At 38.5% G+C, this 27,043-nt stretch overlaps 1 protein-coding gene across 1 annotated transcript in view; it reads left to right on the top strand.

Annotated features, from left to right (window-relative positions):
• SLC2A9 (solute carrier family 2 member 9) overlaps window positions 1-27,043 on the top strand; it is a gene marked incomplete at its 5' end in the record, with an annotated part of 101,571 nt that overhangs the window by 29,016 nt on the left and 45,512 nt on the right. Inside the window, 3 exons of the mRNA XM_062575339.1 lie at window positions 3,453-3,585; window positions 11,569-11,756; window positions 17,857-17,967. Of these exons, the coding sequence (XP_062431323.1) occupies window positions 3,453-3,585; window positions 11,569-11,756; window positions 17,857-17,967 (432 nt within the window). The remainder of the gene's footprint in view (window positions 1-3,452; window positions 3,586-11,568; window positions 11,757-17,856; window positions 17,968-27,043) is intronic.

Raw genomic sequence — 27,043 nt, 5'->3', positions numbered from 1 at the left:
AAAGCAGCGCTGGAGCCGGCAGCGCAGCGCCAGGTTCCTGGTTACCCCGTAGGCACGCCGCAGCCCGGGAGGAGGCGATGCTCGCGTCTCCGTGCAGTCATTTCCTGCAGCCTGAAGCTGCTCTAGGGGCTGGAATACTCTGCTGCGAATGGGATGCGTGTCCAGATCACACTTTTAAAAGAAAACAATAATTTAAACAATATTATAATTGATATTGGATATAGGCTCTCTGTAGAGCCTGGGGCAGTCATGTTTTCCCTTAGCCACGCTTTTTTGGTCCTGTTATACATCATGTATTGGGATACTTAATTGGCTCCACTAGTTCTTTCTGAAACTGAGTCCCCCCGTAGAGGAAAGTGCAGCACTTCCTCCCATCGCTGCTGTGGGACCCTGTCCAAGATTGAACTCTCTCTTATGATATTTTTAGCCTTTTCTGCGTGGAAAGTGTCTCCACATTTTACCAATACAATCTTATCTTCCTAACTGGTGAAAATATTAAATGTGACCCATGCTTAAACAGATCGTTGAACTCTTTTTAGTCCAATAGTTCAACTGTCAGCACCACGTGTTGGCATTTTCCCCAGGGCAGTTTCTTTTCCAGTTTTTAATTGTTACAGTAAGTTCCATTTTATCTATTTTAGCTAATATTTTTCTGGTTGTGGGAAGATCTGCTTTACTATATTCAAGAAAATCTTGGTTTTATCTTTTTTTTTTTTTTTTTTTTTTTTTAAAGAAAAGAAAAAACATCACTTAAAGGCCAACTGAAAGATTAGGACATACCACTCATTCTGCCTGGGAGTTATTAAATTACCTCACGTCCCACTTCTAATTCTGGGCTTGGGTTATGTAATTGTGCAGCATGTTCTTGTTTAACTATTCCATTGCTGAAGTGGGAGGATATAAAACAAATCTATCAACAGAAAGCAGTTCCTGAGGGGTTCTGAGGAGAACTGTGATTTATTATGGAAAATTATGTTGAGATAAAACTTAGCCAACTCTGTTTAGGGAAATACGGGCTCTAAAGAGAGAGGTTTATTCTGCTGTAGGAATTGGATCCAGTCTCCTGTGCCTTTCAGCGTTCAATCCAACAGGATGCCGAGCAATCTGCTTTTGATCTAGCCAAGCTTGTGAAAACGTGCTAGACGCCGTGCCTGAACGGTAGAGCCGCTGAAGTCTCAGCAAGCTTTTCGGTTCAGAATCAAGTCTCAAATTAGAAAGGACTGAATTAAACTGATAAATGATGAACTGAAGGAGAAAACTACTAAGAAAGTTCTCCTTGGCGTTAAGGAATCGGAACAGAAGGGATCTTGAGAACACAGAGAGATCAAGGTCCGTTTTGCTTGGGCAAATAATACTGCTGGCATCTTTCTCTTTCACTACCTGTAAGTATTTTGCCTTCAGAGTAAAGGCAAAGAGCTAGATGAGCTCTCTCTAGTGCCTTTCCCCAAAATGTCTTTTCCTGAAATAGTTTTCCTCAGGTTGCCATCTGTTGCTGATTTTAAATAATGAATATATTTGAGGCTGTTAACAATTTAGTTTCAGTCGATTTCAAAGGAAATGATGAAAGTCAAGTTCTATCTAAAATCTGTTAGCGGTCACCAAGAATCATGTCGTTTGTCTCGGAGAGTGCAGCAGCTTAGGCTCTTTGGTTCACCCAAGCAGGGCTTTTGTCAGTTTAAAACTGGCTTTTGGATGTAAAGCTGTCAAAGAAGTATTTTGTTTCGTGTTACTTGGGGTGTTGTAGCTTACTCCCATGATTCAGGCCCTTGCTTGGGGAGTCCCGTAGCTCCCTTGCAAGGCGATGAGAAAAGCGTGCGCGGCCCGTAATTTGCAGTTACATGAAGGGCCTCTCTGAGGTCCGGCACCTGCCTGGGTTTTGAGGGGGAATCGCAGCCTGATGAAGGCCCATGCTGTTTCCAGGTGACCTCCCCTACTCCCCGACCAGTATAACGTTTCCGTGTGCTTTAGACCCTGTGCCTGCTATCCTCTCCGGTAATTTGGTGTATTTGTTTCCAAGGGATTGTCCTGTGAGACACTGGGTTTTGTAACTATAATCGAGTTGTGATAAATTACGCTCCTAGGACTTATTTCTCCCTGTGCACCAGCTTACGTTTTCCTTTCGTTCAGCTGTGTGTGTTACCTTCCACGTGTAGCAGGTAGCCCTAAACGATTTTTCACAGAATCAGTCAGGTTGGAAGGGACCTCTGGAAATCATCTAGTCCAACCTCCTAAAGATTTCTTGGTGCTGGTTCCACTGCGACCTGAACCCAGGACCTTCAGCACGTAAAGCAGATGTGATAACCACTACAGCATTCCCTTACTGGGGGCTGTGACAGAAAAAGCAGAGTGATTACACCAGGTCAGGCCTGGCATCCGGCCGGCTGTGTGCTGCATCCCTGCCCGAGCTGCTGAGCAAAGCTGCAGCAAGCGGAGTGGGATGATCCCCGGGTGAGTTTTTAGTCCAGTCTCTAAATAAGATAGAAAATGGCTTTAGGATTAAAGTGTGAGGCTTAATATCCCTTATAATCTTAACAGTTATCCAGGATCACCCTAGTTAATGGCTGCTGTGTGAACTGCTGCTAACTTTTGAGCTTTACTTAGTTTTTGTGGCTCCTTGTGTCAAAATGCAGCTAAAGCATCCACAACTCGAAGCTGGAGAGAGCAAAAAAAGTGGTATCCTGAAGTGGCTGCCCAGGCTGTGAGGTTTGCTGGCCTGGCAGTTAAGCGCCCTATTTGCCAGGCTGGGGTTGAGGAGGGAGGAATTGTTTTTGCTTCCTCTTGTCCTGAAGAAAAACTATTTTTTTTTTTCCAAACAGGGAAATATTCAAATCCATAAGAAATGTCGCAGAATGGAGGAGCCATCTTTTGCTCTAATTATATTGAAGTGTGTGTGTGTATTCTTTTCTGAGTGGAAATAAAACTGCCCAACTGCATGTTGTTTGTACCTGTAAATAAGATGTATTTGTTTTTTTTTTTTCTTTTCTTTCTTTTCTCTCTCTCTCTCTTTTTTTTTTTTTTTTTTTTTTTGCCAATTAGATTAGACTAAGAAACAATCAGCAGCTATACGTAACTATATGAAAATAGTGGAGGTGGTTTGTGGAATATATACGGACTGCATCAAGACTTTTCCACAGCTAGTTTCCATGTCGATATTGAAGGAAAGGAAAGGAAAGGATGTTATATATTGCTCTTTCCAGTTCCCCTGCCTCTATCCTTTCTGGTCCTCAGTAAACTGGTGGCTTCAATAGTCTCTTCCTCAGCCCTTGAGTAAAGGGATCTGAGGGGGCAAATGTTCAAACCGCTCACTAAGCTGAGACGCGAGATGTTATTCTGCTCACTGATGCGATATGTGGAATGGTGAAAAGTTACGGTGTTCCCCATCACAGCTATTTTTCTCCTTAGTTTTCCCGTGGAGCGTATTACTAAATACCATGTCTGAATCCACGTTGTAGGAATCTCGATGGCCGTACCTGTTTGGAATGATTATTGTTCCTTCCTTGGTTCAAGTTGTGGTTTTGCCTTTCCTTCCTGAAAGTCCTCGTTACCTCCTACTTGAAAAGCACGACACAAGCAAGGCGGAAAAAGGTATGGTGAATTACCTCGTTTCTCCTAGCAGAGGATTCCTCTTGTAGAGGCACAGACTGGGAGGTGCTTTGGCGGTCACAGTGAAAGCGGACTATCCCGATAGGAAGTCCTCTCTCGGTAATTGCTTTTCCCTGCTGCACGCAGGCTTCGCCGGGGAGCGAACGGGGAGCGCAGCCTTCGTGGCTGTCCCTTCCCTCGAGCCTTGGCCATCCAGCTGACAGGGAGGCCAGCTGTGCTCCTGGCTGCCCAGTAGTGGCTGTGTTTAACCTTGTGTCCCAGTCACTCAATAACCTTTGTAGATCTAAGAAAAATGTAATATGCTTGTCTAACTGTGAAAATTTTCAGTGTTTCTGTATTTTTTTTTCTTGAGGTTTTACAGACACGGATCACAACATTTTGCTCTTATTTTAGGTCCTGTGTATGGGAGATAGCACACGTGCTATGTACCTGTGTGCTCATGTGATCACAGTTGTGTACCCAGCCCCAATAAATTACTATGGTCAGATATATCCAATATACGATCACATTAAGATTGAGAGAATGTTGAAAATCTGATTTAGTTTACCATACGCAAACATTAAAAATACTGTACAGAGAAGGAAGGAGCCTGATTATCATACCAAAATGTTTGGAAGACATGAGTGAACTTTAAAAATTATTCATAACATTTTCAGTCCTTAACTAGTTGCTTGCAAAGTTACTTGTAAAGTGTGAATCAGCCCCTGAAGCTTAACACTAGTAATTTTTATTTATTGTTAAATTAATCCAATTTATTCTATCTTATTTCTACCGCAATAACATGAAAACCCAGCACTTTTGTAGTGGTCAGAGCTCTGAAATAGAAATGGTACGCAAATAAGAACTCTCCCATGATATCTTAGTTTGGTATTGAATGAAGAATTTTGCAAATGTGGTAGCCTCAAATATCTAATTAATACAGTTTCAGTGCCTAAAAGCAAAGAAACAAGAAGCTGGGAAAAGCACAAAGGCTTAGGGGAAAGTTCTTCAGCTTCACAGAGACAGCAGAGATTTGGTGAGGCAGAAAACAGCTTTTTCAGAGGAACGGGTTTGCCTGTTCTGCAGGGAAATAACGGTGAGTAGCCGGGCGCCGACTGCCAAGCCGTTAACAGCTGGAGCACCACAGCTCGGCTCAGGAGATGCCTTCTGGTGCCAGGCTTAAACTGGCTCGGCTCTACCTGATAAAACTGTGGATGCTGTATTTCCTGAGCTATGCCTGGCAAAGAGCCTGCATCTGAAACGGTGCACCATCATCTCTGACTTGTCACGGGGATCTGCTGAAAATACTGCCGCGCTCCCTGGAAATCTTACCGTTGTGACAGCGAAACTGGGCCTCTCAGGTAGCTTGAGTTTGATCCTTCTAGTCTTCTAAAAAGAAGAAGAAGAAGAAAAAAGAGCTTTGAGAGTCTTATTGTAGTTTAGCTGAAGTTTAAAATGTAGTGAAAAAACTTGGCATTTTAATATCTCTTCCTGCCTTTAATGCCACTTGCTGTTGCTGATAATGGTCCAATAGCAGTCGGGTATGTTTTTAGCATACGCACTCTGAGAATGATTTGAAAGCTTATCTGGAAGCATCGGAGGTGGATTTTGGAATAGCAGACATCAAGACAGCAAAATTGCCCACGCCTTCTTGCCAGTGATTTAGTAGTTGAAAGAAAATGAGCTGTAGCAACTAGCTTGCTGATTCCTTCCCTGAGACAAGTGATAAACATGAGCTGTCTTAAAGGCTATACTTCTAAATTTAGAACACTTAACAAAAAAAGTATAACCAAATTTTCAGAGTGAATGCTTATCAATAGAAGAAGATGCTATCAGCTTTTGGGCCTGATTAACTCTAATTTAAAAATATAATATTGAGGCATGTTGTAGTACGGAGTGAGACTCATTTTGAGTGTAGTATTCAGAGCTTCCAAAGCAGAAGAAACTGATGATACTGGGCAGAGATTTACAAACGAACAGTAAGGTCTATGCATCACATTGAGTTTCACTCCTGTCCAAGCCTAGCAGCCATGCTTCCAGGCTTGGCCACCTTGTTGCACTAGCAAGGTAGCCTCTAGGATATCAGGTGCGAAATAAGTAAGGGCGATTCTTAGACATCATTTTGGTCCTTATAATCCGTAAAATACATCTGTAAGGCAATATTGATATATTCTGTATTATAAACATTATTTACATGCCTTATTATGAAGGATGTGGGAACATGAGCAATTTTCTTACTGTTACCTGTCGTTATGAGAGAGGATTCCAAAATTAGTCTTGCAAATGAGATTAACTTTGGGTCCCTGTTCAGCATGGCAATAGGTAGGGAAAAAATTCAGGTGACTGATGGAATTTTTGTCCAGTCAGACAGAAAATGGAGAGAGGAGATCTACACTGTAAAGCCAGTCGAGGCAGTTCAGAAACTACCACTCTCATACCAAGGCAAATGGTGAAATCCAGAGTTGTACAAGAACCAAGTCTCAGGTGGTTGGGATTTAATGTCATGGCAAAGTGAAAGCAATTAAGGGGATTCACAGAAAAGAAGAGTAGCCAACTGAATCAACAATCAAAAAAATTAATCTGGCTGTTCACATTATCTAAGGAGATGGATGAGGAAAAGCATGAGTATTAGGGAGACCAGGGGAATTTGTGGATTATTATAAAACCTACTGCTCGCAAACCATCAATGCCAATGTATTATTTTACATTTTAATGATGACAACAGTAATGCTCTTGAATTATTTGCCTCTTAGGTTAGATCTGCACGTTACTGTCAAAAATGTGCAAGTCTTGTGATTAAATCCTTTTTCCTTCCCCAAAGAGATCAAGGCTACTCATGCAAATAGCATACATTTCACTGTGGATTATATCTTACTGGAGAAATATAAAACTGTTATCTGTAAAAGGTCTGCTGTATTTAAGGCAGATAACTACATTAGTCTTTATAAAATAGTCTAAAATTTAAGTGTATCTCAAAGCTTCTAAAATGGAGGAGGACAAAGGTAATCTTCCTAATTATTTTAGAGTAATGAAAATCCAATAGGGTAATGTAGGTCATTGAGTTTACACAAAGCTCTTCTCTTGCTTTTGTCCCTTCCTTTTTCCCTGTCCTCATGAGTTAACCAGACTATAGCTACCGAAACACAAGTGATCTCCTTCTCTTCTTTGGCAGAGGTGTCAAAGAGCATGATGCCTTTAAGTAGCAAAGAGTCTTAAGGCTCAATAACTTAGATATAATGTCCCAATAGCATCTGCTGTTAATGTACAAAATCTGATCATGTAGTGACTTCAGTCTTTCGTTAAAACTCCTGTGGTTATGAAAGAAGCAATTTTTCAGTTACAGCATGAAGTGTGGCTTTTCAATTTTTAGAAAGATGAAGTACAATTGCTACCATTTGATATGATAGAGAAGTGAGGCCATTCCTGACTAATAATAATAATAAAAAAAAAAAGTAGCTAATTTTAGACTAATTCCTGCATGAGGCCCACATGAGGTAGAGAGAGATTAAAACCAGACTTATTGCAGGAAAAAATTACTGCAAGTCCATTGATTTAAACTGAGTTGTTATTGCAGGCACTAAGACTGTTTATCACTTTTTTTCTGTGCTTTTTGTATGTTTGTAAGTATGATAAGATAGGGTTATTGGAATGGAAGAGACGCCATGGCTACTAAACTTGCCGGCTTATGGTGAAGGCTCCAGCTCAGATGATTGCTACGTTCCAAAAGCTAAGTGATGATGTCATGATCTCTGCCTTTTTAGTAAGCTTTTCCTAAATTTATTCTCCTTTAAAAAGGATGCTTAATTCACTGGACCTTTGATTAAACTCAGCTTACCAATTCTAGTGTTAATTTAGGGTAGCATGTAGACATTTGCTTTACTGGTATACCCAAGTGAATCTGAGAAGGCATCTTTTGTGTTGATGGTCAGTTAAATCAGAGATAAGAATAGGATAAAGGTATAATCCCAGATTGGATGGTAACTCACAGATACGTGAGTTTTTAAAAGAACAAAGGGATTGAAACACGAGAAAAGCCTGAATGGTTTGTTTGTCTAACTGTAGTCGTATTTATTGAATACGACTAATAAATTTGATATTTTTTTCTTAAAATTTGCCATGCCAAGTGTTGATATTTAATTAATATTTTGCTACATTTTAATGACTGTGTAAATCTCTTCTGGTAAGATGCAGCCAAATTATTCTTCTGGCTACTTAGTACTGTAATAAAATGTGTGATATTTTAAAAAATATTTTTTTTCTTTTTGCCAAATATTTTTATGCAGAGATAAATTTTTTTACAGGCAACTTGCTACATATCTGATTCAAAAGCAGTGAAGCTGGATAGCTTTTTGCAACTGGTGAAGCAAACAGCAAGGCACCCTGTATATCTAGAAACCAGCATTAATAAGAAATGCTGTACTGGCTCACAGCAATGGTCCATCCAGCCCAGAGATCTGTTGTTGGAAGTGGCCGAAAATGATGCTGTTTAGGAAGAGTTTAGACAAAGCTTATTGTTAAAGACACTGGGTTGAATATATGGCATCATCTGCAAACCGAAAGCCAACAGATCTGTGGGAAATAGATAAGAATACTATTCATGCCTCCTTTTTTTTTCCTTCTTTTTAAAGGCATAAACATATTATACAAATTACTGTGTGGTCTGTGACCACTGCTGTCTGTTTCTGCCTTCTCTTACCTGGGGCTGACCCTATTCTGTAAACCACACGGTAACAGTTTTATCCTTCTTAAATGTCTTCTCCAAATTTACATGCTAATTCAATCGTTATAACAAAACTGCTTTTTTTTTAACAGTGCCCTGAAGGCACTACAATGAAAAAAGAACTAGTAAATCCACATGTGGTTGAATTCTTGAATGCCCAACTTAAGTTAATTGTTTGGTTTTAAAGATAGTACAGATTGATTTCATCTGAACGACTTCGAAATGTTTCACCTACGTTTAGCCAAGATGAATAAAAATTAGTGGTCTAAACAGAAAGGTTTCCTATCTGCTTTCCTCTTGGCTGAACTGTCCACTTTTGCTGTTTATAAAGGCAGCGTAGCAGCCTTGGAAAGCAGAGTATCTAGGACCTTCTGCTTCAAGCAAATCAAAGGGAAGCTTGGGAAAGATTTAAAGTTGCCAGAGCGGAAACTTTAGATGGGTTATGCACCAACAGGATAAAGACATGAAAATAAGACTTCCTTATAGAGAGGCAACCAATTGCAGAGGGAAATGAGTCATTGCTGCAGGGATAGCAAGGACTGCTGTGATGCTCAGTGCCAATAATGAGGATGTCAAAATCTAAAATAAATAGAATTGAACATCAAAAATTAAAAAGACCTTTTAGTTTTCCCATCTCTTTGCTAATGCAGAATTTATTTCCACATTAATTATATATAAAGTTGTGATTCTTACTGCATTGGAAAAACTGTTAATGAAAGAAACCTGAAAGATGTTTTGAGTAGCAGGAAAATATGTTTCTGATAGACTTAGTGTTGCCTACTTAAAACTATGCATGTATAGCATAACACTTTCTTAGTATTTCTTGACCTGTTGGTAATTTTAATTTTCTATTGACATTTACACCTGAAATCCTAATACCGGAAGTAAAAGAAAGAAGATATTTTTTTTTCCTTGTGCTTGGTAAAGTTTTGTATTTGTCTTTTTTTTTTTTTTTTTTTTTTTAATTCCTTGGACCTCTACAAATGTAGCAAGCTCCTTTGTGCAGAAAAGACAATTGCTTTCTTTTTAGTTGACTGCACCTATATTTTTGACTTGTGTGCCCTACAGGAATGCTGAGGAGTCTAAGGGCAGGGAAAATAAAGAAAATTGTGCACTGACCTAATTTACACTGATAAACAGATGCTTAAATATCTAGGAGAGTCTTTTAAAAGTAGAGTATTTTGGTATATGTTTGGTTATTCTGGTTATTCTTATTTTCACAGGATTTTTTCATTAGTAATACTCTAATAATACTGATGAAAGTAAAATATAAGAGCAAGACATGGACTGTAACATACTATACACATACGTTGTTCTAATTTTACGTTTCTTAATCTGGTCTTAAAATCCATCACACTCATTCTAGCAAGCATTTAGCATATCATTTAGTAGTAAGTGGACAGCAGCACAAGGACAAAACTCAGCAGCTTAAATTCTGGATTATGAGGCCTGAATTTCTTTAACCCTTTTCTGATTGTAAGGCTATAAGAAAAGATTAGATCTCATATGCTTCCAGAGGGATTTAAAAATTCTGACCTATCCTCTGGTGAGAGAGAAACTGAATTTCAGAAGAAATTAGTATTATAAATTGACTCCAGCGCCCAGAGGTGCTGAGTGTTCATCCCTAAAAATCATTCCTCTTTTTAGAGAGAGTCATGCAGGGCCTATTAAAATGCAATAGAAGTGCTAATCATGTCCAAAAATCTTGGCTGAGAACTCCAGTTCCCTCGCTGCGGAGCTGGAAGCCAGGCGGAAGGTGCAGTAATGCTCAGCCGCTCCTGCGAGTCCACCCACTTCGCTTAGGTGACCTATCCCTCCGCACGGTGAAATGCCACCGCTTGGCCTTTTCAGCTACTGGGTAAAGTTAAAATCTGGTAACTTCAGAGCTTAAAGGGAGCCTGGGCATTTTAATCACAATTAGTCAATGTCTCTGTTATCTTATTATCACCCAAGTCTTTTCTGTGATCCAGAAGAGCATATACTGTATTGAAAAATATGAATATCACGTATTTATAGGCAGTACTATGTAAAGCTGTGAATAGATTGAAAGTAGGCTTGGGTTTTAGGAGAACTAAATCAACTTAATCACTTTTTAAAATAAAAATAACTCTTATTTCCTTTTAAATGAGCAATTTTAAGTGACCTGCTGTTTATAGGATCATTATCAGAGTTAGCATCCTGCTGGGTTAGAGAGCCTGGTTGCAGAGGCACGTTTAATGTAATTGTTTCTCTGCAATCACTCCAAGAAGACGAACATTTTAAATATCTCTTAAAAAAACAACCCCTAGGGTATGTTCACAAGACTGATGAAAATATCTTCAACTCAACCACACCTATAAAACAAGTTTGTAAGGTTGATGGAAATATACCACTTCCATTAGAATACCTTTGGGGTGGTGCATGAGCTTGAAAGCTTTATTGTTCACAGCAGAAAGCTAGCTGAGTAATCCTCAGTGTGCAATAATATAATACCTAACAGTTTGGTTTTTGTGGAGTGCTTTATTTGTGTGTTAATGCTTGCTGGGTAGAGGAACTCCCATGTCCCCAGTGTTGACTAATACGAAGACTTGAACAGCTCTGCACAATTGTTTATGATATTAAATATATTGAAGTGAATTCTTGAAAATATGCTTGTAAAAATAGGATGTATTTTGAAGAATAATAACTATCCCTTTCAAATGCACATCTTCTATTGATTTATCTGACTTGCATACATTTTATATATGTATTACTTTTCTGTCCAATATGTCTTCAGCAACAAAGTCTGCTATATTGGTTTGGCTGCAAAAGTGGCCAAGTAAAGTGATGTTCAGAACTGCTTTGGTATTATATCTTTTTTCAGTTTACACAGTGTTTTAATGTTATACTGTACCTTTGACTATATTATATTTAGGCCCGTCTGGATGCAGCCCTGTCTAACATGCTCTAGGTGACCCTGCTGAGCGGGGAGGTTGGACTAGATGATCTCCAGAGGTCCCTTCCAACCTTTCTGATTCTGTGATATGTGAAATAACGTAAGGAGAGGAACTGTTCTGGCAGGATGCCAAAGAATTTGTATTCTTATTGCAGTTTCTGAGACTGGTTACAACGATAAGCCAGATCATACCCGGACTGGAATTATGTTGTTGATGAATAGGCAGAATAATAATTAAGTTATAACTCATGCATATTTTCTGTTTTCTCCAACATTCCATTTTCTATAAAACCCCTTATTAATGCACACAGTGCTAGGTGGCTGACCTAAAATGCATGTCCTCTGTTTGCAGCATTTCAGACCTTCCTTGGGAAAGATGACGTTTCACATGAAGTAGAAGAAGTTTTATCAGAGAGTCGAGTCCAAAGAAACACCCAGCTGCTATCAGTACTTCAGCTCCTGAGAACCCGTGCTGTACGATGGCAAGTCATTACCGTGGTCGTCACCATGGGCTGCTACCAGCTCTGTGGGCTAAATGCTGTAAGTGCTCTTCTTCAGACTGTGGCATATTCTGGGATGGATAAGGCCTTTTTATTTATTTATTTATTTATTTTTCTTTTTTTGCTCTCTGTTTAAATAAACTGGTAGGAAAAGTTGCAGCTGAGGCAGAGCTGGCTACAGTAGGGGGTCATTCCCAGCTGACACGCAGAGTCAAGGTGATGAGACCGGTCAGTGCCACTGGGGACTCTGGGATCCCAGAAAAAGGCAGGAGAGGATGGAGAACTCTTTATTCTTTGTTTAGCTGTCTTTTTGAAGTCTGTGACAAATTACGGGCTCCCAAAGTGATGGATGGGATGTGACCCTTCTCTGTTTAATGCTCAGGCATGATTTCTAGTATTTTGATTTTGGTCTGTTAATATCTGGTCTAGTACACCTTTTGTTCATTTGTGTCAGGTAAACTTTGTCCTTTCACTAGATATTTTTGTTTGAAATAAATCAATTCTGTGTTAATACTAGTGAGCAAAAATTCCAGGAAAGAATTTTAAGAGGTTGCGTTAGATGTTTGATTTTTATTGTTTTTGTTGTTTCATACAATTAGAAGAATATGGTGCTGTCCAATACGCCCTTCTCAGAAAGTGGAGCAGAAGAAAACAGACACAAACCAGTCAATAAGGAAAGTTCTATTGACTGATAATGTGACTGAGGCTAATAGTTATCAAAGTCTCATTTCCAGCTGTCATAGAATCACAGAATCTGTAAGGTTGGAAGGGACCTCTGGAGATCATCTAGTCCAACCTCCCTGCTCAGCAGGGTCACCTAGAGCATGGTAGACAGGGTTGCATCCAGGTGGGCCTTGAAGATTTCCAGAGAAGGAGACTCCACAAGCTTCCTGGGCAACCTGGTCCAGTGCTCTGTCACTCTCACAGGGAAGAAATTCCCCCTCACAGTCAGGCAGAACTTCCTGTAAGCTTCCTACCTTAGCCTATTGAATCAGTTAGGAGAGGATCATAGGATGTTTCAGGTTGGAAGGGATCTTTGGAAGTTGTCTGGTCCAATCTATCTGCTCAAGGCAGGGCACCCTTCAGAGTTAGCTCTGGTTGCTGATGGCTTTGTCCAGGTGGGTTGTGAATATCTCTGAAAGTCCACAAGCTCTCTGGGCAACCTGTTCCAGGTGTTTTCACTACTTGTGCTTATTTTCTTTATGTCTAGGCAGAATTTCCTGTGTTGCAGTTTGTGACATCTGGGTTCAATGCTTAACACCACATGACAGAAATGTTTTCAGGAAGTGTCTCAAAGTGAAAGTGGTTTTGATCATGGTCCATAGGCATTAATTGTTTATATAAGGAAGGGCAGTATTGTCACTGCTGAAAGGAGCTTGGCAAAGGCCCCTTCTCCTGATGGGTTTGTGCATTACAGCATACCTGAACCAGTTTTATTCACACAGTGCTAGTGAGTGTAAATGCTCCTGATATCTAAGCTAGCTAGTTCAGAGTTAGCTCAGGTGTCTAAACATAGTATTAGAAATTGTAATACAAAGTAATTGGTCCCAGATCATATGCAAGGTTAACGTGATTAGAACTCAGGTATCAAAAAGTTTTTAATTAAAACACTAGGAGGGAGCTAAAAAAAACTTTCACACTGTAGGGTGAACACATAAAAACACTTGTAGAGGAGGTATTTTCTCCTAATTGTAGGATTTCAGTGCTAATAACAGGCTATTTTGTTCCTCACTATGGTGCTTTTTCAAGAGAAGAAATGGGGTTATCTTGTCATCTAGTCTTTCTAATGATTTATCAATGCATATTTGAAATAAAATGACACTAACAGTAAGAAACAGATTGTTCAAATTATAAAGTACATTTCCTAAAGAAAAAAAGAACACCACAGGTACATTTTCAGGGGTAAAAGAAGAGTCTTGTGGATTTTAGAGTACTTAATAAATGACAGAGATTGACTAGTATTCTATGGCAAAGCAAAAACACTCTCACAACTTGAGAGTGTGCATAGGTGGGGGGAGTTAGACGTGTCCAGTCTAAAATGAATGCAAGAGGTTTTTTTAAAGAATCATTAGGTGATTCCTCCTCTGAAAATACACCTCAGAAAAACTGTTACTGTCAGGATCTCTGTGTCCTCTAGTTGGCTATTTCAAACCTTAATTTTTTATTATTATTATTGCTGTTGTTACTTTGTTTTTCCTCCCATATAGTATCACTAAACATGAAAAAAAAAATTCACACAAAATGAATATTCTGGAATTGATGGTTTAAATAGTTCAACCAGGAAAAACAAACAAATGGTAATAGAGAATAAGAGAAATAGTTGGACCACTTAAGAAATCAAGTGTGAGTTACTTGTGTCTTGCCCATGGCTTTCCTGATTGATCTTGACGAAGTCACCTGAAGCTTAGAAATTCCCAATGTCAATGCAGATATGACAGATATCGCCAAACTCAGTTCTTGGTTTGACTGAACTCACCTGCAGGGCGTGAGTCAGTGTCCGTAAGGTTAACAGTTATGAGTTATAAATTTGTCACCAGTTATTTACTTTGTCTATGGTACCCTATTAGTCAGTCTGGTCTTTTCATCAGCTACCATCTGGGCTAGGCATATGGGAAGGTTGCACTTCTTTCAGTCAAGAGTCTCAAATTACTCGTAGGGGAAACTACCAAACAGTAGACTTCTGTAATCAACCTGCTGGTATCTGAGAATACTTATTTCCTTTGAAGGCTTTACTTTATTATAAAAATTATTTTGTTTCAAAACAGTACATTTGTTGGTTTCCACATGGAATAGAAATCATGGTGAAGCACTGATCATACTAATATATTCAATTATAATGAAATACCAGACAGTCTGACCTAAATTGACATAAATAAATGAATGCGTATTAGTCTAAGAAAATTTCTGTGGTTCATATTATCCATAATAAATGTATTTACCTTCCACCACTATTTTATTTACCTTCTCAGTTTTAGAGAAAGCACAAAAATAAGTTCTCATCGGTGAACTTTATTTTGTCCATACAAAGACATGTACTACACTGCATATTGCTTTAAAACAGCCCTTTCCAAAGTGGGATCCCTCGATTTCCATGAGGTCTAGGCTTAAGCCAGGGAGCTACATTTCAGATGGCAGAAAATGATTCTAGGGATGAGAGAAGCAAGGAGCAGTAGGACATGAAAATCCTACTGCAGTGTGCTCTTCTAACTTTCTTGAGAGAAGACTTGGCCTCAGGTTGCATGGGAAGAGATGAGGGCAGAAGGGGCAGCAGTGAGGCGAATCTGTTGTTGCTTGTCCTTTTTTTTTTTTTTTTTTTTTTTTTTTTTTTTTTTTTTTTTTCCTGTTTTGCCTCCTCCTTTCCCCACTGAAGGGAAAGCAGTTGAAAATTTTAGGAAAGAACATAATAGGAGCTGAATGAGAAATAAAAGGACTGGAAATTTGAGTTAATACTAGAGGTGTCCCTGGTTTGAAAAAGCTTGGGAATATCCCCAATAGTATAGAAGAAATGCCAATTTAAGGTAAGAGCTTATAGAAATAAAAGCTCATGATAAGAAAACTTAAATTTGATGCAGCTAACCATAAGCTAAGGACAAGAATGCTGAAACACTGTCTCCAAACTCACAGAGTTTAAACTGCTGTAGGAGTTGTATAAAACTGATATTGCTTTTGGCAACTGTTTAAATGGCAACTTCAGTGGCGATTTTTGCTTCATACTGTGGAGCAGCAGAAAACCCCCGTGGATGAAACAAATCTGATGTTGCTGTAATGCTTTGGACAAGGCTATGACTGTTTCTGAGTTTTTCAACTTTCTGCTCCATTTTTCCCAGTTTTTCCATTTCAAGATTAGTTAGCCCAAAACATCAGCTAAAAAGGGCCATGTTAGAAAAATTACTTAAATGAAAGTAGTCATCATTAACCAAGTGAGTAGTGTTTGGCTCAATAATGTCCTAGAGCAATGTATTTCCCTGGCAAAGCATACACAGGCTGAAAAACATTTACCTTCATTGCTTTTAAAATGTGCACCTACATGTTAATCTTTACCCTAATTTGTTTTTGTGCTGTTACAGAGGTTAATAACTCACTGAACCTTGTCCTGCCTTTGCTATGCTGTTTTTTTAATCTAGTTGTGTTACTACTGCTCTTATATTAATGGTCACTCATTCTCTTCCGTAAAATAACTTGTGAAACTTTTTAGGGCCTAGTTGCTATGTTTTGGCAAATGTATTCAGACATTTTCTATTTAGGTGACTCTTTAGCTACTTTAATGTTGTTCTTTTTCAAGATTAGTATACCTACAATATTGCCATCATTTTCTAGAAGCTCTATCTGCTATGCCAAACTAGTATCAAGAGTGAAGTGTCCAAATAACATGGTTTCTTAATTCTACTGTATCAGTTTTGCCAGGCTTGTTGAAAATTTCCTGAAAGTACAGGAAAAAATGGCTTTTCTTTTGTCATGGTTTTGTTATCTTCTTTTTCTGACAGTTACTGGAGGTGAGGGAGGTTGATGAGTAGGGTGACAGAGTGTTGGGTCCCAGAAATTGGATTAGTGCTCATAAATATTTCAGAGGGAATTGGGTGCTGACTCTGGATTTTTACTTTGGTCTGCGCTCTGTAGCAGGGCGTCAGTGAAATACACAATTAACACCACTGCACGTTGCACAAATGCAGATTGCTTTGTGTAGAGAAATTTGCTGTTATCACTTATTGTCTCTGCATCTTTTTGGGTGTGAAGGCTGATGCGTGAGCAGTAGGCATAAAATTCTTAAGTCAGCTTCTCCCTAGCTGTAAAATTATATAGGTAACTTTTACGTACTTAGTATTTTATGTTACTTTTGTTTTACGTAAGACAAATTGGATTCTTCTCCTTTGGTCTGAGACAAACAGTTTTTTAAGCTTAAAAAAAATGCCTGCGCTAGTAGCTTGACGAGCAGACGTAGCATGTGCGTAATCTGCTGCCAGACAGCAGGGTTTTCCTCTTGCGATCAAAACACTACCATTCACCAGACAAGCCTTCTCTCGAGCAGTGCTTGTCTTTTTAGGGTTTGTCACGTGGACAGCACGCAGCAGAAAAATCACTGCTACTTTTGTTTAGGGCCGTGCATTACCTCTGGCTGTCATTTTTGTTGTTAAAGATAATTTGCTGTGTTTTAGAACTTTTATTTTTTTCTGATAATCAGTTATTTCAATTGTTTTGCAGCCTTCTCAGTAAAATCAGTTATCTCTCTCTCTCTCTCTCTCTCTCTCCAAGTCTGCCGCCTTTGTTGCATGCTTTTGGCAGCTGAAATTTTTGGCTAGCTCTTCGCAGTAACCTTGAGTCCAGCATATTATGTCGTTGCTAGTTTTATTTGTGATGCAAGTAGGGCTTGATACTTACCAGACATGTTATTTTAAAATATTACCAGTACATATTCTCTGTCTGGGATGTCGCTGCTGGATGTGGTTTTAATGACCAAATGCGAACGTCTTCCTCTGAGCTGGTTACCCAGCGCCCTGCGTGCGTCTGTCCAGCAACGGCAGGTTCTCCCGTCTGTGATCCAGTGCATCCTAAAGCACTTGTTTCCTTTCAATCAAAACACTCTCACTCTAAAATTATCTTTTTTCTCTGTTGAAAATAAAAGGAGATTAGGGTGATGACGTGGATGTAATGTCCACGTTGCTGTCAAGTGAGCTAAATGTCGCACTTCATAACTGATTACATAACAATTTCTGCAATGCCTCTAAGAGCGTATCTCTTTTTTGTTCTCATCTCTATTCTTACCTGCCAGTGAAATATTTCATACAGCAACCCAAACATGCTTTCTGAGTGGTGCGTGTAAGCCATGTGAAAACTGTATTTGTATCCTGTTCTTCAAACTTAAAGTGAGTTTCCTCAATTTACTTCCAAAGTGGATTAAGCTGAACTGAGTTAAAGCTACTTGTAATTCTGAGCGAGTCTCCAAGCAGAGGTGTAACTTAGTGTAGTGACTAATCCTCCCAAAATTTGCACCTTCCCTTCGTTTGTCTTCCTGCTCTCAGTCATTCCGGAGTGCTCAGTATTTTAATGAGTCTGGTATTTGGCAGATCAGATACTTCAACCGAATGCTGGTATTTTGTAGTTTAAACCCTAAGGATTAACAAAGCATTTACTTACTGTTACAGATCTGGTACTATACGAACAGCATATTCAGTGAAGCAGGGATCAACCATGAAACAATCCCGTATGTTACCCTAAGTACTGGTGCTATTGAGACTGTGGCTGCTGTTTTTTCAGTAAGTATGACTGTAAAAAGTCCATTAAAGTGCTTAGTATTTAAATCACTGATTTTGTTTCCTTAGGTTAAAATATAATGAAAATAGTATATTGAGGATTAAGAGTAACAGTTTATAATGCAGTTGAAAATATTATTGTTGGGCTTAATCCTAGACCCAATTTTTTAGCCTGTAAAATTGTTTTGTTTTGTTTTTTTAAGAAGGTGCTCTCTGATTGCAGTTGCATAGAGAGCGCACCGAAGGTTGGTGTATCCTGATGCTGTTTGTATGAATGAAGAGGAGGAAGGCTGGAGCAGGAAGGCCCAGAGTACAACAAATGATAATTCCTAAATGACTTTACCTGGTAGAGTGGCTATTATAGCAATTTACCCTGGTGTCAGCATCTTTTTGTGCACCTGTTGCAAAGCAGGCAGTGTTACTGGCTCATTCCCGGGTGGTGAGCAGAGGTCGCTTGGTAATACATGAACTCCTGCCTAGGTGAAGTACCGTCGAGGTATGCACCCAAGGTAGAGCAAATTGCGAACAGAAAAAACTATTCGTGCACTTTTTTTTTTCTTTCCCCTTTCAATGTGGAAAAGTTGATTAGAAAAAAAAACGTACTTTTCCTGAAGAAATTGAAACTGAAAGTTTAAGTAGATGAATACATTGTTTGCTGCTGGAAGAAATACCTTTCTGTTTGCACTACCATAAATAACAAGTAATGAAGACCTTTTGGAATGAAAGGTTATGAATGAATACTTTTTTTCTTACTGTGTTAGATTTTTTTTTCTCATCTTCCTATATTCTATACCAACTGTGTTTGCAAAATACCAGACACACCAGGCAAGCGTTTTTAAATGTCAGAAGAATGGTTTTGCCAAAAATCCTTTCCAGCGGCAGAGCAACTACTTATGACCTATGAAATGTTAAAGTAAATCCAGTTATCAAGTGTATTTTCTTATAGTCTAGGACACAGGGAATCTTAAAGGTCACAAAGAAGACCTTCTGATCTTTGTAAATTCCCATATAGCTATTTGAGGGTAAATCATCAACTCTTTTTTTCACTAAAAGAGACTTTTTAAAATATATCAAATTAGTGGAGTACAGAAATCCCAACTTCTTACAATTTCTTCTTTGTGATACTCCAGAAATGCTTCTTTGTTTAAGATGTATGTAAAAAATAGTAATGATAATTCTGCTGGTAGTTTAAGTGAAGAATACACCTCTTTTCTGTGGAAATGAGGGGAATTACATGTAGAAGATTCCATGGCATTAAAGCCATTCTATAAATAAGGTCTGTCATCTTTTCAGTTCCTTCTGTGCTATCAGTTTGCGGGGCTTATTCAGAACATGTTGTTCATGCATAATGAGGTGGATGTGTCTCCTTTGGTTCCTGCTGTGTGTGGTAACTTTTTTATGCCTGAGAGGAGTATTTTTAATATTTTCTATATTCAGTCTACTTACCGTGCCTCTGGAAATGCTAATGTATTGAAATTTCTACTCCTTCAAACTTGCTCTTTCTGTCCCACTGGAATGCTGCTTTATACCCTTAATTTTATTTTGGTACTCTTCAAAAATGTTTCTTTGCTGCTGTTTGAAGGAAGACCACACAGTATTTCTACCGAGAACTTTACAGCTTCTTATTTCTACAAGTAACCTCCTCTGTTGTTTTTTTATGCCCAGAACTTCTGATAGTAGATTTCCTCCCACTTCCAAGCTCTCAGCTGCTATTTTTGCTTTCCTTTTTTTTTTAAAAAAAATCTATTTGACAGCATTAAATATTGAGTTAGATGTATGTGTCTTACGTCACGGTCAGAGAAAAGACAGAAAGAAGCAGGATAAAGCAGGGGGCAACATCATTTTCTTGATATTTTTTAGCACGATTGCTAGCAGAAACCTTTACTTTATTGTGAGCCTTTACTCGCAATAAATTCTAAATTCCAGGTTTTTAGTAAATACTCGTATCAATAACAGAAGCAGATTTTTTTTTCTTGTAAATGGAGTAGCTATCAGAGAGATCCACAATGCACTCATGTATCATCTTGTATCGTTATACATGTTAGGTGGTCATGTGCACAGCCTCTGAGTCGCAGTAAGAATAGTTGGGGTTCCTCTGTTGATGAGCCTGATGTAAAAGCTAAAGGAAAAGATTAAAATATATTTATTTCATAGAGAATCTGAATAATGTTTAGAAACTAAAATAATCATTCAAACTGTGAAAGAGTTTGGAAATCTACTTTTAACATGTCTTCTGGGAGGAAAAGCCTTATGAAAACAATAGTAATAATAATATTGATGTGGTCCTTGAGGAAAGGCAAATAATATATCATCCCGTTTATAGCACTATTTTACCTCATTTCACTTGATATGCCTGCTAGGAGCATGCTTTGCATACAGCTCCATCACTCTTCCTCTTGAGCAAAAATCCCAATGGCTACATGAAAAAGACGTTGAAAAATGAACCACATGCATCACCATTTTCCTTTCATTAATATCATTTGATTGCAACCTCTGCTTATACCATCACTTCCCAGTACACTCCATGGAATACCCGTGTTGTAGAGCTGTATGCTCAGTTTCCTTGGTTCTCTGAGAAGGAGAGATATCTGGTCAGTACATGAGGAATTCGTATGGGCCACTGGATGGGATGTCAGTTGTATCTGATATATGTTATGTGCCATCGTGAGTCATCACCAGACTGGTGAGCAGGTACAACTTTAATGAGAACACGGCTGCTCAGGGACTTTAGTCGATAGATGCTCTATAATTCCCATCGTAGACCATTTCCTGAAGGTCCTGAGATGTTTTTCATGAAATAATTGAAATAACATCTGCAGGCATATAAAATCTCTTATTTTCATGTTCTTCCTATATAAACTTTCCTCGCGTTTTTTGGTTATGTGTAGAATTCTCCATCTATTGTACAGAACATGGATCCAGTTCAGAGAACTAGTTAGGCTACACTTTGATGAGAGGTCCCCCTAATTTCGGTTTGCTTTTGGAGAAGTGTGGAACCCTTTGCAATGAAATACTGGTTAGATGTTGAACTCGCAGACATGTCGCACTGGGAAGTTTCCTAGCCTGACCCTCTGCTTTGAAGCAGGATGCAGTATAACTGCAACATTCTTCAGCCAATATTAGTTGAAGTTTATTCTTCAAACTATCCGCTAAAGGGGATTTCACAAACATAGTTAACTTTACTGTGATTGGGTTTTGTGGCTTTTTTATAATTTTCAGGTTAATTTAATTTTTTTCTCATCTTACTCTTAATGGACAGAAAAAAACAATTTACTATTGTCTGTCTTTGGCAAGTTAACAGATTGAATGGATAAGGAGTAGAAGTAAACAGATGAAAAGATTTTCCCTCCAATGATACCAGTGTGGATGAAAGAGAATAAGAAGGAGTATTATTCAGATTAAGCATTCCACTTCCAATTTTGCCATCTGTGATATCACACTTGGTCTTTACATAATGTTCACAGGAAGAGACTAGCTATGTCTATATTGGGAAGATTATACCTTCAGAATTCCTGTGATGGAATGCATAAGCTTTTATCAAAGTTTCTTCCAAAGCCTGTGGCAGAGACAAGCCATATGAAGCCTGAAATGAGTTAAGATATAATTCAGTAGTAAAAGAACAAAGAAGAATATAGGAAATCCGCCAGTCTTTGCAGTATCACACAAAAGTGAAGGAAAATAGCTTTCTTAAGCAGGAATTATGTGGGATGATGTTATCCTAGTTTGAGATGGCATGAAAAAGGTGTCTTAGAATTCTTTTTTTTTTTTTTTTTTTCATGTTTCTTTTAGTGTTAATAGATCTTAACATACAAGAAGGGATTCCTTGCTCAGGACATGGCACATCTTAAAAAAGGGTACTCTGGACACTTCAGTAAGTGTCCTCGTCTTTAACAGGTTTGCTCAATGACATCCAAAGAGTAATGTGTCTTCACTGAAACTGTGTGGTTCCTCTGTGAGCAGTGCAGAAAGAAATATCTTCCTGTGACAGCCAGTCCATGGCAAGTGAAAACTTGGGGTGACAAATACCTGCACATCAAAGGTTCTTGGAAGTTTTGCTATCACTTGGTTTTTGTAAGACTTTCAGTGTAATCCCTGTGACATGGTTTGCTCTAGCTCAGAATCCGTATTCATCTACCCGATATAGGAGTAATGGGGAATGCATAGAGGAGAATGCAAGAACGGGGCGAACGTGGCATTTCCTCCTCTGAGCTCCCTTGGCCATGATAAGCTGCAGCTTGAGGGCTTCTTGAATTAGAAGGTGATATCTTGGTCTTTAATAGCCTTGATGGATCTTTTTTCTTTGAATTTGTCTAGTTGCTTTTTAAACTTGGGTGTATTTTTACAAGCTGCAGCATCCTAAAGTAGTGAATTTCACAGTTTAACTACATATTGCATAGAAAAAGTCCTCATTTTGAGATTAGAGAATACGAGATACAGTAAAGTGTCAGTCAAATGATATTATAACAGTGTGGATGCTCAGCTAACTGAAAAACTGTTCACAGAAAATAGTTATCAACCCTTAACTTCATAGGAAGTTCATACCAAGTAAGATTATGTGACAGGTCAATTAATCCTCAGAGTATTCGTTAACAATGCAGGTGAGGGAATAATGAGTCTTTTATAATCTTGTGTGTCATCCAAACTCACTGAAGTGAGAAATTCAGAAGTTTTTGCATGAACTATGGAAGATGCTAACAAATAGGACATGTGGTCTGAAATCAGAAAGGTAAAGCTCAGCAATGAAAGTTACTGAGTACTACACTTTTGGAAGGAAAAAATCATATGCACACACACAAAATGTCATGTGGGACTGTGTCAAAAGGCTTACTGAAGTCAAAATCTATCATGTTTTTCACTTTCTTCTACCCATTCAGCTTCCTTGCTGTCAGTGAAGGAAGTCAGACTGCTTTGACATGATCTGCCTTAAACAAATTTGTTTTGACTGTTTCTCATCACCTTATCATCCTTTAGTTGCTATCAGACTATTTGATTTTTTAATAATTTGTCCTAGTATTTTGTGGAGGAAGATAAAAGTCAGACAACATCTTCCTTCTTCCTGTGTAAAAGATAAGTAGCTCTGGTTGCCCAGATCCAGGACCATCAGACCTTGTAATTGCCTCAGAAGACTTCTGGCATTTTCATTAACTGAAGTTATCAAACCCTCTTTTTTACTAATAGGTTTTGAGGTGGTAAAAATATTCTTTAATCAATGTGCTGCCACCCCCAAACGTGGGGTGGGCTTAAGCATTTAGGGAAAAATTATCAAGCTTTTAAAAATGTTTTCCCTTCTATAATATATGGCACTGAAAACTGTTAATTTTATCCAAGAGCAATATTTATGCAGCTCATAGTCTATAATTTTAGAAAGCCATAAATAGCTGCCTGCATGAGCAAACAGTTGGCTTCCAAAATTGCCTACCACACTAATTTGTTTTGCCTATATAAAATTTCAATGGCATGAATTTTCAGATGATTTACATACACTTTGCTTAGTCCTAAGAAAGCACTATTAAGTATGTCAAATAAGTGAAAGTCAAAGAAATACTCAGTGATTCATTTAGAATTTAAAATACTGAATTCCTTTGGATGCACAGAGTCACTAATTACTCTCTAATCACAGATCCATCCTCGTTTCACAGCTGCAAATGTAATTGTGTGTTATTTTTATGGAGCAAATTTGTGACTGGAAAAATACTTAGATTTTTGTCACCATTCGGAGATACAAAATCTGAAAGAATTGGCAATAGAAAGCAGCAGAAAACTGACAGAGCAAGAAATACACCTTTACATCCATAGTCTCGTCCCAGTTCTGTATTCACTAGCCCACAGCGAAGAGCCCTTTGCAAGGTCAAAATCCAAAGCAAACAACTGCGTCACACCCAAATATGGGTTAACTGCACAAATACCTCCCGCAAGCTCCTAGTTAGGATGGTCCAGTCTCTAGAGCTGGAAATCTGGGTCTCCTGTAGCAGTCGTTGTCGTTGAGGGTACTGCCGGCTCCCAGCGATAAGTGTCGGGTTGCATCTTAAAAGGTGTTTACGTCGTGGGCTTCTTGCGAGCAAATAGCAGGCTAGAGCACATCGCTCGGCGGGGTTCGCTAGTCTGCAAAGTACAGAGTAAGGGCGCTCCCTCTTCTGAATGAGAAATTTCACCGCCACATGAAGTCGTCTCAGGATGCTTTACCACAAAATAGTTCAGACTGAACCTGGAAATCGGTTCCACCCATTGCTGGTAATAATCTTTAGACTGCTAACTACAGGTGATGTGCAATGCCTAATCCTGTCACGCCAGTGTCCTTGCAGGCTGATGTACAGGAGCCAGGAAAGGCACAGATTTATTTAAGGCTTGTGCAAACGTGGCCAAACTTGGTGTTGGACATCTAAACTCAAATTTAGTCGCTTAAATAAAATATCTGTTTGTTTGTTTTGCAACTTCATAATTCACAGAGTAGATAAAAGGGTTATGTATAAAAATATGAATCAAAACCCCATTTGTAACCCTCAGTCTTCTGTTACTCTCTTTTACCTGAGTACCAGATACTACACATTGTGGCATGAATAGGCATGACAGCAGTACAAATGTGATTGCCCATTCTAATCCTGCTATTTAAAAAGGAAATAAGACAGAGCTGACATGTCACATTGAGTCTAGATGTATGTTCTTCAGGTCCGTATCCAAAACCCATGAGAAAAAAGTCAGTATAGCTACATTAATGTTAACGTGTAGATAAAATTTCTCTACAGAACTAAGATGTCAAGCAAATGCAATGGAGGTTTCTTAATATAATTCATGGCCAGGAAATAAATGAGAAAAAAGCTTTGGTGACCTCCTGTTTGGGCTGTAGAACTTGCTCATGTGTTCATTTTGTGCACAGAACCACGTCTGGTCTCTTCTCGTGCGCTCTGCCTTCGTCCCGTCAACCTCAGTATCTGCTGACTGGTGAAGAGACTGACATTTGCTTTTTTAATTTTGTTCACGAGTACTTCCTGCCAGACAAAAGAAAGTTGTGTGATCTGTTACACTTAGTTTGCATATCAGCTGCCTTATTACCAGCGAACATTTGTGTTGAGAGAATTTTGGCTGCAACGTTTTTTTGCACATTTTCAGTAATTTCAGCTCCGTTCATTACCACAACTCTGGATATAGATTTCCATGAATGCATGTTTATGATCACACATAAACAAGCATCAGCCTACACAATTTGGCAAAGAACTTAGTGTGCTATCTCAGAAAACAATTATAAGGTTCTTTATATCCTTATAGTTGAGCTTTTAATCCTTCTTATTCCATTTACTTGTTATTCTATTACTCTACCATATTTTTACTTGTTATTGGTCTTCAGTAACCATTACCAGTGCGTGTCAGTAGAGCGTGCAGAACTCAGTTAAAAATTTATGAAACATTTTTCTCTTTTCGTGATTCATGAACATCTGAAATGGGTTTTGCAAGGTAAAAAAAAAAATTCATACATATAATCATAGCCAAATATGAAATTATTGTCTATTTACAATCTGAAATACAGCATGGAAAAATGGAAACCTGCCATTAGAGTAGAAATATTATTAACACCTTTTTTTTCAAGTATTTGCTGAGCTTATCAGAGCATTTTTTTCCCCATCAAGAAAAGGGGAACAAACAGTCCAAGAGAGCAGTTGGAAGTACTGTGGCATGGTCATAAGTTTTCTTAAGAAATCCTCAAAAAAGAATTGGGAAATAAATTTGCTTAGGAATACTGTAAGCCTAACTCATTTGGAGGAAAGGCTGTTGAAGCACGTGCATGCTGGAAAGGTGGTTATTCTGCCCACTTCTGTCTTTCACTTTAAAATAGAAATATTGCTGTTGTCTCCCCGTAACTGTGTGAGTAAATCGTGTCTAACTGAGCAGCCTTTTGAATCTGCATTTCCTGGATTTGTTCATGCCTTCAGTGGTTTCTATTTGATACCAACTTTGGAAGTGATTAAATGATTCCCTACAATTCTGGTGTATTATGGTGTCCCAGTGAGTAAGGACCAAGTTACTGTTTGTTTTGTCCAGTGAACAAAACTGGTCCATTCTGCTAGCCATAATAATATCACCAGGAATTATATAATGGTAAATTATTTGGGGAAGAAGTTGCAGGGAGTGCCTGCAAGCTGGAGCTTTCATGTTGGTCCAGTGCTGTTGTGTTAAATAAACAGCAATGATTCTGTAGCGTGAGGAACTCTTGGGAAACCTCATATCGGCTCAGAGGAAAGGATGATTTCAGGTATATTTGTTTTGTAGTCTTCCTTACTTGTCTGTGAATAAATAAAAGAATTTAAATAGATTAGAAACTGTTATTCTCTTCTGTAAAATGAACACAGAGCCTGCAGATCTCAATTGCTTGAGCTGCCCTTAATTAAAAGCATGAGTTCCTCACCAACTAATTCTGGATATGCCCCCATATGTCTATGCTGTTTGCTCTCAACTTATGTTTGCACAAGTACATACACACATCTCCTTAAAGGACTTCGTCCAAACTATCCTTCCTTACAGCTTTTTTATGAGCTTTACACCCAGCAACTGTCTAATGCTTTTTCCCCCCCACTTTTTGCTCTGTATATGAGCCCTCTAAGAAGCTTCTTTCTCCGAGAGAAACATTTATACTTTATCCCGCTGGAATACAAATTCTTCCAGCTTGTGTAACACTAGGATTGCTTAATCACAACCAACATGTCAAAACTGCAAAAAATAAAGAAATTCACTGATATGTCAAATTAGCTGTGCAACATCTATTGCTGAACAGTTTGCAGAACCTCAATCTCTGTGTGGACCCATCAGGTAAATTTTTGTGTCTCAGTCATAAACAAATAACTCTTAATTAGGTTTATGTGGGGCCACATGTGTGTACAAATTGGATTCATTTATCATAGATGAAAATATCTGGCACCTTGTAGGTTTTTGACAGAGCAGCCATTGTAGGTTTAGTGCATTTGGGCTATGTGAGCATGATATGAAACGTTAATAACATCAGTGCGGTTCTATTTTAAACACAGCTCTTAAATTCTATTATAGAATCCGTGGGAACTGTCAAAATGAGTATATTTTCTCATTTAAAGAA

Source organism: Rhea pennata, chromosome 4 (genome assembly GCF_028389875.1).
Source record: "Rhea pennata isolate bPtePen1 chromosome 4, bPtePen1.pri, whole genome shotgun sequence".
In the NCBI taxonomy this organism is placed as follows: Eukaryota; Metazoa; Chordata; class Aves; order Rheiformes; family Rheidae; genus Rhea; species Rhea pennata.
The sequence above is the reverse complement of the archived record's forward strand: the minus strand, read 5'-3'. Positions and strand labels throughout refer to the sequence as shown.